This window comes from Ptychodera flava, chromosome 21 (assembly GCF_041260155.1).
Source record: "Ptychodera flava strain L36383 chromosome 21, AS_Pfla_20210202, whole genome shotgun sequence".
NCBI classification, from domain to species: Eukaryota; Metazoa; Hemichordata; class Enteropneusta; family Ptychoderidae; genus Ptychodera; species Ptychodera flava.
This window is the reverse complement of record NC_091948.1, coordinates 28,695,052-28,707,174: the sequence shown is the minus strand read 5'-3', so window position 1 is coordinate 28,707,174 and position 12,123 is coordinate 28,695,052. Positions and strand designations below refer to the sequence as shown.

Genomic DNA, 12,123 nt, shown 5'->3' with positions numbered 1-12,123 from the left:
TAAATAAAAAAATCATAAAACATCGGGCCACTGTCCCTGAAGCTACAATAGATGTAGACTGTATAGAGGACGTACATAGCATAACACCAGATATACTGAGTGCAGAGGTCCTTTGGCAATAACAATGTATTCTTATGGCAGAAGAATTGTTTCAGAATATACGTTTCAATCGGTCACCTAGCGGTGAAGCAACAGACAAAACCACTCGGCCAAATCCCAATCTTAAATAAAGATTGGTTCAATAAGCGAGCTACGTTGTTACAGTTTTTCTGACTGCAACCCCTCCACACGCTGTAGAGTTTGTGAAGCACTGACGCTCATACACAAACTCATACAAGCTCATACACAAACTTTATCGAAGCAAAGCAATGAATACATCGCTCAAAAGACTTACAGACCCCTATATACACAGACATTCATCAATAGCAAGCATAAGAAAACTATCTATCATCTATGCCTACAGTGTCTTTGCCATCTGTCTCTCACACTAGGTGGACACTAATTCAGGCAGTTTGACAAAAAGTGCTATCAGATGAGTAAGGCCAAAGTAATTAAATTCTTTGTTTTGCGTCCCCACCCGCGTAGGTTTTTAAGGTTTTCATGAAAAACACACACAATGTATTTGATTTGAATAGGAAATTTTAGGAAATGACTGCTTAGCTTTTCTGAACTAAAATTTTGTTCCAATTTTTTATTTGCTGCAATCAAATTACATTGTGTTAATTTTCTTGTGTGTGTTTTTCAGCTGCTTAGACGCGTACCTTTTCCCATTTTGAGTGGACGCAAAACAAAGAATTTAATTACTTTGGCCTAACTTTTGAGAAACAAAGTTTCCGACCAAAAATGGTAAAAATTGCTCAAAAAATACAAAATTGAAGATTTCATCACAATTTCAATATATCACACTAGGATAACCTATAGGAACCTGTATACCACATATCAAAGCTATAAGATAAGTCATTTTTGAGAAACAAATTTTTTGGCCAAAAATGGCAAATATTGCCCCCAAAAAATAAAATTGCAGATTTCGTCACAATTTTAATAAATTACGTTAAGTGAATCCATAGGAACCTGTATAACAAATATCAAAGCTATCAAACGAGAAATTTTTGATGAAAAAGTTCTTTAACAAAAAATGTAAAATTGTAGATTTCATCATAATTTGAATATTGTATTAGTTTTGATCACCCTTATGAACCTGTATGCCAACTTTTAAAGCTATCAGACACGTGATTTTTATGACAAAAATTTCTGACCAAAAATGACAAAAATTACAAATTTGCATATTTCTACACAATTTGAACGAATCTGAAATAGGTCATCCCTAGGGACCTATATCCCAAATACATAAGCTGTCTGACCAGCAGTTTTGAAGAAGAAGATAAGATTTTTTGACCAAAAATGACAATAATTGCCTAAACAATACAAATTTGCATATTTCCTTATTTCCTTAGTTAGGTCATTTCTGGGGACCTGTATAGCAAATATCAAAGCTATCTGGCCAGCAGTCATGAAGAAGATTTTTTACCAAAGACGGCTTTTTTGAGCTAATTTGCATATTTTCAACAATATCAAAAAAAGAAAAACAGGTAGTTTGTCATAATCATATATATTTTGCATATACAAAAAAATATTAAGTCTGTAAGTGCTGTGGTTCTCAATATATTTGAGTGGACTGACATCCTCACAAACAGACATACATACATACATGCATACATACATTCATACATACATACTAATATACATACAGACTGATGCTTGACGGATACCCATCCCAATAGCTTCTATAGAATATAATCTATAATAGCTAAAAACACTTTGAGAAGAAAATTTTTTGAAGAATTTTTGACCGAAAACAGCAAAAAATGACTACAAAATACAATAATGCAGATTTTGTCTGAATTTGAACAAATCTGACTCAGATTAACTCTCACACCATTATACACAATTTCAAAGCAATCTGACAAACTGGTCTGAAAAGAAGATTTTGATACGAAAACAGTGTCGAGGACACTGTGCTCACATTTGATCTGATGTTGTGCCAAAATGAAATAAATTCCAGGTATAGTTGTTGGGCTGTTTATGGTCTCTTTGAACCAGTTTCTTTAAACCATGATGAACAATCGTACTGTGCTAACAGGGATTGCTGCCAAACCTAGATGACAATGGTACGAACCAGCTGACTCTAAGTTAGCTAACAAAGATGGCAGCGTCATCAAGCAAAATAGGGAAATGTCCAACACAAGCTTTCATATATATTAGACCTTTAAAACCCAATTTCAATGAAACAAAGACGCAATTAATAATCACGAAAGATAGATAATTCCAAAAGAAGCTAAAATGTGGCGTATGAAGTCTACCTTAGTACATGCATACCATTTTGCAAAGCAATCTGACCAGAAGTTATTCAGTTTTCACCAAATTCACATATTTTCTGCTCATTTTGATAGTTTTGAAAAGATAACTTCATTTGAACAAAGTCTAATCTATATATAGTTCAGCATGCATCTATACATCAAAGACAAATACAAAGGTGAAATGTGCAGCTGTTCTCAAGTTTTGTATTTGGACTAAGGAATTATAAGCATGAGATAAGTGGTGTTTTTTGACCCAAAAAAGCAAACATTGCCCAAAATACAATAAATTGTAGGTTTTGTAGTAAAGTGAAGAAAAACTGGAATGGGTGATCCATAGGGGCATTATCAAATTTCATAGCAATTGTATAAGCAGTTTCTGAATTTTGACCAAAAACTGTAAAAAAATCCCCCAAAAGTACAAATATGAAAATTTCACAACAATTTTAAGAAATCCAACTGAGGTTATCTTAGAAACCTGCATATCAAATTTCAAAGCAATCAGAGAAGCATTTTCATCAAAGAAGCTTTTTTGACTAACAACTGGGAAATTAATATTGCCCTAGGGGCCATCGATGATAAAAGCTGATGCACAAGAAATGTAATTCCTTCCTTTTACTTGAGACCCCCTCCCTCCCCCTCAAAACAAACGTTCTTATGCGAAATCAATTTCGTATTATGATGCCATTTCTGACAAACCCACATGCACATCTCCGATCTGTATGCCCATGAAAAAATACCCGAAGTGCACATTAATTAATAAACCTCCACTTTACGCATTTTACTTTTTTAGACATAGAACATTTTAATGTATTTTGCATGTAGGAAAATGTTTCATGTACATATTTCACTTTGAAAAAACATTCAAGTTTTTATTTCACATTTATGTCTTTTCCGTTGTCTTTTCTGTCTCTGTATTTTGTGCATTCTGTTCTTGATGAACACGAAGGTAGTATTGCATTGTAGCTGCATAGTGGCACTTCAAAAACAATAGACGAAAATCCTTATGCAATTTTGACGCACACAAAACGAAATTAGCTTTTACTCCCTTCCCCCTAAATAAAAGAATTACATTTGTCATGCATCAGCTTTTATTATCGACGGCACCTAAGAGGACATAAAAATTTCACATGTAGGTCACTGTAATGATCTGTAGGTGACCTAGAGGTGACTGAGGTCACCTGGTACCCCTAGGGACCTGCATACCAAGTTTCAAAGCAATTGGACGAGAGGTTTCAGAAAATGATCGGCAATTTATGCATGCACTTTGTGAGAACTAAATGTCATTAACTAGTTCATGTTTCGCAGACTTTCATGCAAACAGGGTGTTAATCATTAGTTTCCAGCCCTAAGACAGATATTTAAGGGCACCAGAAACTAATAAGTACAGAGCCAATGTACGGCAACATCTCTTCAGAGCATCATTGAACAGGGAAAAAAATACAGGTTTCCCATTCTTCAGGAGTATGAATGCAGATGTGAACTTGAGATAAACTGCAAGTACCCCATAACCCTGTGGGCCTTGTTGCTGTTGTCTAGACTCTTTCGTGACAAAGTTCTCGCATATCTCACCATGCCAAGCTAAATACGACAACAAGCTTTCAATCATTTTTGCAATATTTTGATTATTGAGTATACAAACTTCAAATGTAATTCCTTTTACTCAGGTATGGGAATGAAAGTGACCAGGAAATTAGAGCCAATATATATCAAAACAAGCAACCTAGCAGCCGATAAAGCTCCAATTTGATAGTTGAGATAATTTCGATAATATGATAATTTAATTTTCGATAATTTAACCTCTTTATCATATACCTATGCCCACGTTATTGAATGAATAAATCTCATATATTAAAATATGATAAACGTTTCACTGCATGTGGTTTTTCTTGATGGACTACATTTATTCGCATCATCTTGCTAAGGCGGATTGATATAAGTTAGAGTCTGACTAATCTATCAGCTGGCTCATTGACAATTATTTTACGGTAGAGCAGAGAAATGCTTGAACTCTGTCACCAAACATGTAGGATATCTACCGAATCGGTACGGTACATGCAAGTGTTGTGTTTGGTATTATTTTCCAGAACGCATTTACCATGAATACCGGTACATGATATTTTTGAAAGTTGTGCTTTTGAATTTGCCGGTCCTCTGACATGTCCGATAGCACTTTTGCTTGTCGTCTGTGCGTTTGTGCTTATGCACGGACGGAACAGCTGGTCTGTCATCGATCTGTCAGTGCCCGTACGGTGTGATGCTCTGCTCTTTAATTTGTTCAAATTGGTAGCACTACTAGCAGGTTAATCTGATATCGACACATGTGTTTTATTTAGTTACCCCGCATTTCCCTATGCTTCAAAACCCTGCCACTTTTGGAGATCGGACATGATATCGTAGTCAAAGTCAAAATCATAGACGGGCACCATGGTTTGTTTTGTGGAGGGACCGTGGTTTTGATTAGGGCGCCACCATGTAAGTAGTCCGGTATGCAAATCAACAGGCTGTATCAGGCTTTGTTATGTAAACCAACAGGTCGTATCACTTTTTCATATGCAAATATTCAATTGAATGAAAGAAAGACACGCTGATCATTCCTTTCATATGCAAATCAACAAGGCGAATCACTTTATTGACATGCAAATCAACATGATAAATCATGTCACTGAACTCAGTACAGACACAATACAGGGCATAGGTATATGATAATAGGTGTAGGCTAGCGCTGGTGTGTCAATTAATAAACTGCTAATAAACAAGGGACATATTTGAAAATCAGCAGCAACTTTCTGAATATGCTGTACTGGTAGATAATTTTATGGGATGGATGGTTATAAACTGGTTACCATTTACATACATCAGTGCTGCTTGCAACTGCTGGTGGTGCACATCATTGGTAGCGCACTTTGCCTAAGAACTAAAATCAACATTTAACCATAGCTCAACTTTCGAGATTAAATGTATTGCTTGAACAAAACCCGCAAATATTGAAAAATTGACCCGAATTTTAGTATGCAAGTTTTATCATAATTTCAACAAATCTGAGTTAGGTCACCCTTAGGAACCTGTATACAAAAGCAAATTAGACAACAGGATTCTAAGATTATGTGTTTTCACGAAAAACAGCAAACATTACCAGAAAAATACAGTATTGCAGGTTTTCACATGATTTGTATAACACTTACACAGATCATCCTTAACCTTCATGTAAAATTTCAAAGCAATCTGTTCAATGGTTCTAGAGTTTTGTTTACAACCAGATATGAACTGAAAATGCTCACGTGTTTCATTATATATTGCATTTATGTGCAAGTTTGAACCTTTGCTACATGTTTGCAACTTCATTTAAAGTGTTATGATCAACATTAAATGAATTTCAACCACAGATCAATTCTAAAGGTCATTAAGTATTCAAATATGTAATTAGCTGAAATAAAAATAATTAATATCTTTGAGTACTGTCATTGTATCACAATATCACTTCTGCAGTTCTTGAGATATCGGGTATACAGACAGACACACATACACATATACAGACATCGCTAAACCATATGCTCACGTGTGTGAACATGTGAGCAAAAAAAGGCAAAAAAATGCCCCAAATATACAAATATGCAAATTTCACCACAAATTTCAACAAGTCTGACTGTTGTCAATCCCACAAACCTTCATGCTGAGTTTCAAACTAATTGGAAAAGTCCTTTCAGAAGACTTTTTTGACTGAAAACAAGAAAAATTTGTCCAAAAAATACAAATATGCAAATTTCACCACAACTTGAACAAAATTTTTTTACCTAAGGTTTTAAAGGCAATCAGACAAGTGATTTCATATACATTTGAAAGGTGAGACTCTAGATGCACAATTAAGACACAGATAACTTACATTCGTTGCAATTAAAATTGGTAAAACCACTATAGCATGTACATCCAAACGGATCTTTTTGACACAAAGCCTTGAATTGACAATCATCATTATTTCTGGGTGTTATTTCTGGTTGACATACAAAGGCACAATTCTCTCCATATGCTGCAGCTGGACATTCTGAAAGGAAATATCAATGGAAAGACAAAATCATCCAATGATAGAAGACATCACAGAACTGCACAGTACAAGATAAGAAATTTTATTTATACTGAAGCTGAATATGACATTGTCCAATTTTATGAGGAAATCTAAAGTTCCACGAAAGTGATTTATACACTTGTATTACACACCTGATGGCAAGAGATACACCTAAGTTTCGAAAAAGCAAATTATGTATTTATAAATATGCCTTCATCATCCATCTTTGCTAAAATTATCTATTGTTTTCATACAGTGATGCCTATTATACAGGGACCTTACAGCTGTCTTTAAGGCGATACCGAAGGATTCAAAGTGCGCATGTTATTTTGGTGCCATTCTGTATCTTTGGGTCAATAAATGCATAAAAACTCTTCTTTTTGTGAATTTGACAAATTTTCCTTAGCAACCATTGCCTGGATATTTGAATCTATCGGTATCGCCTGAAGAGACCAATGAAAGGTTCGATTCAAGAATAAACCTTAAGGTAGAATGGCCTCTAGGACAGAAATTTGGACTGTCAAACTTTTAAAGTCTTTTCTGATCTACCACTTGTGGGGTTCATTTTAAAGCTCTTCGTGTAAGAAAACTTTTCACCGTATTAGTATTTCGAAAATTGAAAATGTCATTTTTCTCCACAGGGTTAACACAGAAATGAAAGAGAATGGTTGTTAAGAAAATTTTGAGCAAAAGTTTAAGTCTTTCACTTTTGAGGCGCATATTAACTTAAAGCTATCCCAAGAGACATTATGCAAAATCTTCTAAGGAATGCATAGAAGTCGTGTATGACTCTAGCAAGAACTGCCACCAATACATTACAATAAAAATAATCTGATGCATGAGCTATGAACACTTCCTGATCAATAATGCTTTGAGATTCATTTAATATTATCTATCCAAGGATTATTTAGAAAATTAGAATAGTGTTACAGTACTGCGCTGGCATATCTGAGATATCTGTATGGACAGATATATGGATGAATGCATGGACAGACAGATGAAAGCACAGAGAGAGACAGCCAAAATTAACCTGTATAATGTCCCCCTGGATAGTGTATGTCATGGTGTGTTGTCCTTGAGTCAAATTTGAAAGCAATCCTTTGTTCATCTGTCTTTGACTTCACATTTGCTACCACGTAGTGATGCAACCCAAGTGCAAGGTTTCACCATAATGTGAATCACACTGTAACACCTGGTTGTGACGATTCCCCCGCAATTTTCATGGCAATATCACTTGTTTCCTGTGTCATCTATCAAGCATTAAAATACATCAATTTGTTTTCCACAGAATACATTTGTTTTCATCATTTGACTAAAGGTATACTGGTAGTTTATGTCACATAAATGTCATTCATTAATCCAAAGAATTTTGGGAAAGTCGGGGCATATGTTAAGAGGCAGAAACTCATGAGTGTGTGATGTAAATAATAAAAATATGCCCAACTCAATTCTTCAATAGTTAAAAAATCCAGCTAACATGATACTCACCATTTTCACAATTAGTTCCTGTAAATCCTGGGGCACAAATACACTTCCCATTCTTTGGGTCACACATTCCACCAAAGTAACAGGTCGGACACAATGAAAGACAGTCTGGTAGTCCCCACATTCCATTAGGACATTCTACAAATTTACAATGAATCATTTACATAACACCATTACCATATTTCTAAACCCATCTAGGAACAAAGATTCAAAAGTCATCATTGATGACATAGTCTGTGCTCAATCAAATGACTTTTGGAGAAGTTACAGTTCCTGTTTTGATTTCAATATTTTATTAGTTTATTTAGTGCAATGATCATTAGTCAATTGATTAACATACTATAAAATCATTGTATTAACAATGTGTTTATTTCAACGGTATCAAGTTCAGACACATCATAAGGAACCATGTATCACAGGGGTAACGCTAGGATTGCAAAGTTGTTAGCCGCAGATTCCTTTCGTGGCGAATTGGTCATACACTTCGTTAGCCATACATACACAACTTTCTTTAGTCACATAAAACTTTTGCACAATAAATTGAATAAAATTAAAACAAATATTTTAAAGTCTCATCTTGTTTGAAGTGCCATAGACTTTACATGCAATCAACCTCCCCCCCCCCCCCCCCCAGCCAAGGACTTTTTGAACGCAACTGCTCAACATGTTACATTTCCTTAAGACCGGTGCAGGTCATTTTCTATGATAAGATATCCTAACAACCCATATGATTCAGGTACAACCATGGAAGTAAACTATTGTGCAACACATACACACAACAGGGCATCCTGTCTCCATTGTTTGAACTGCAAGTATGTTTAGAATGAAGAGTTGAAGAAAAAAACAGTTAACTGTTTTTTTATCGATTAAATTTGGTGTTTTGACCAACTGACATTCCTTGATTCACCGTCACGTACATACAACATAATGCTATCGCCCTGATTTATTGTGTCTCATAGTCATACTGTGTTAAGTCAATCTGTTTTCAAAGTTGGATAATTATGACAAGCATACTACAAAAGTGGTCTTTAAATAGAAAAAAACCACAAAGTATTGAGAGAAAAGTTTCATGCCCGGTTTATTTCAGTTAAAATATACTGTAACAGTGTTTTCAATAGGCTTCAAACTCACAACATAGCCTGGTTTCCAGTCACCTTGCGGAGATGCAATAGACACACGTCAGATGTAGGAAATGTGTCACAAGGGCAACAGTAACAACATGTAAATTTGTAAACAAACTAGGTCGACCGTTATGTCTCGCTACAGGCTGGATAAGGCCACGATATCAACAGTTTGCATGAGCTTATCGATTGTAAGTGGCTTGAAAATCAACAAAATACACTTCAGTTTAACTAAAATCTTACAAATTTCTTCATCATGCACATTGTGGGCTAAGAAAACCTCAACCAATTGAGGGCTCCATTTGGAGCGTTCAGCATCACGCAATGGCAATGCTGCAATTTTACTCCAACACTACATTCAACCGCAATCAACTTGGTTAGCAAATCACTCCATTGTTTCGTTAACGCAAAATCCTGCGTATTTTACGCAAAATTGTTCGGAAATACGCAAAAAAAATCATGACTGCGTAAACAAATACGCGTTGAAAATGCCGCCCAATGACACGACGTACTTGGCCCCACTACATTGCCTGAACGTGTTCAATGCAGGACAAAAATAGAACATATGCACCTGCTTGCAAGTGACATTTATCATGATATTGCAACATTTTAGACTTTAGCAGACCGCAGCACCTTATGCAAAATTGTATTTCATCATCACAAAACGTCATGTCAATCAGTTCTGTACAGACAATGGCACTACAGATGCAAAAAATTCGAGAATCGATCGAGTCTACGTTGTTGGTAACACAATACAGTTAATGGTCATTACGCCGCATGTTATTTGGAAAGTGTTTACGGGTGACCATTTAGACTGTTCGGGTTGCATTCTTGAGAGGTCCCGCTGGACTTTGAACAGTATCTGCTTTTGTTGGCCCTTTGAAAAACACTAATATCGTAGTCAGAAGGTATTTTCTTTGAACATGAGCTCATTGGGCTGCTCAACGATCATATACGGGACATGCATCACGGCATGGCAAACGTTCAGCTACACCTTGAAGCTCCCCAGGTTGTTGTTTTGTTAATAGAGCATGCGCCATTACAGGAACCCCCCCCCCCCAGTTCTACAGAAAAGACTGCCCAACTCACTTCAGATACTGATTCCTACCGTACGCATTTTGAATACATTTTACGCAAATAAAACTCAGTTGCGTAAAATCGTACGCAAGTTTTGAAATTGTAACGGAAACGCTGAATCACTCCATTTTTCCATAAAATATTCTCAAAAAAGTGGTCAAATCCGCCGTTTCTATCACTCAGACAGCAATAGCTGTATATGATATAATCATGATCCTCTGTATCTGAGCTGGGCTGGATGATATGTCATTATTTTAGTCCTTATATAGTTATATGGTACTAAATTGGGTTCAAAGGGTAAAGAAAAAGCTATATGGCTTGCAGAGTTCGGCAATGTGTAGCTAAGCTGAACAGAACACATAGAAAGCAACCACTCTCAGGTATTGTATACCGACGTGGCACTATAGTCATACGGATTTTGTTCCTGATAGTACGGCATCGTTCACCATGAATTTGCCCGGGGCCTTTGAGTTTGAGGCCAGTTCGCCACACTATAATTAGCATGGCGAACCAAGAAGACATTTTATTCGCCACTCAGCAATTTCTGTCGCATTTTGCGAATGTGGCGAGTGCTTGTGCAAGCCCTGAATCTCATAGTCCATACATTTTCATATGAGACTTTATATAGGACGACCTTTAGGCCTCTATTTTATCTGTAGGACAGCAAACACAAAACTAGATATGAACTGTAAATGCTTCTGTGTTTCAGTCTACATAGCACTTGCAGTGTTTTTGCTAAGGTTTTTGAACACTGGTATATGATTTGGGAACCCTTAACATTTCTGCTGTCCCTTAATCTGATTGCATTGATATATATACCAAGGGGAACCCTGGTAAATTGACTGAGGAATCTCTGTTACATTTACAGGGGTATCGGCCTTAACTAAACAGTGACTTGACTAAAAATTGAAATTTTTGCCACAAGTTTAGAACTTCCGGGAAATTGTTATGATCAACATCACCAACAATGTCCATCATACGTTATTTCTTAAAATCATGAAGTATACAAGGATGTATCAGCTGCATTGATGTAGTAAATTTAAGGGTGATCGAGCCACTAAATTTTTTACAAACAATTTTCGTTATTTTTTTCTAACAGTAAGACTTTATATGCGAGGATGAGATTACGACAAAAAAAAATCAATATGTCACCAGATTAATTTGGCAGCTAGAAGGATTTGAAATACACCCACTTTATCCCATTCAAAAGACAGAAATTATGAATCTCCCGTAAGCGTTGCCCAACCCAATCTCAGTTCCTTTCTTGAAATGCTGCGCTTGTTGTATTTGCATGTGAACCACATAGAATAATAAATGAAAGTTTTAGCTATTTTCCGCTGAAAATGTGCATAAGAATATAAATTATCACTTCTCAGGCCTTCCAAAACAACAGTTAAAGCTGTTGCAAACTTAAAAGTAATGACCACGCCTTATCCATACTGTGTAGAATTATTTAGTATCCGTGGGGACTAATAAATCAAGACATGGCCTGAAACAAGGCTGGTGAGGTCAAGTGCCGTGTGCAATAGAAGATGAGTAGCTAGATAATGCATACCGAGATGACCACGTCATCTCGGTATGCATTGGAACCCAATATTTTAATGATGTACCGGTATACAACAATAATTGGACTTGCCTCTAACTATCAGCCTTACGGTTGTAATTCCATGTCCACTCCTGATGTACATAATATCACATTCATAAAATCCTTCATGACTCTTCATGGCATGTGGTATTACGATACTATTCAAACCATACCATTCAGGTCTGTACTCTCCATTAAAATACCATTCTTTTTTACGGTTCTTGTACTGACGTTTTCTCACATTATATTCGGTGAAAAGTGTCACACTTTCTCCTAATGCAACCCTCGTATTTCGACTTCTTGGTACAATGTAACCTTTGAATAAAAAACATGAATCAGAAATTATTTAAAGGTTACTAACAACAAGTTAGTTAAACAGTACAAATGATTTTGCTGGCAAAACATTATAATCATAGCAAGTTTATTGAGCAAGTCAAA

General features: G+C 35.9%; 1 protein-coding gene across 1 annotated transcript in view; it reads right to left on the bottom strand.

Moving 5' to 3' along the window:
* LOC139121921 (sperm receptor for egg jelly-like) overlaps positions 1-12,123 on the bottom strand; it is an 80,775-nt gene that overhangs the window by 52,603 nt on the left and 16,049 nt on the right. The window contains exons 3-5 of the mRNA XM_070687243.1: positions 11,737-12,000; positions 7,906-8,040; positions 6,238-6,396 (exon numbers count right to left, since the gene is read on the bottom strand). Coding sequence (XP_070543344.1) covers positions 6,238-6,396; positions 7,906-8,040; positions 11,737-12,000 — 558 coding nt within the window. The remainder of the gene's footprint in view (positions 1-6,237; positions 6,397-7,905; positions 8,041-11,736; positions 12,001-12,123) is intronic.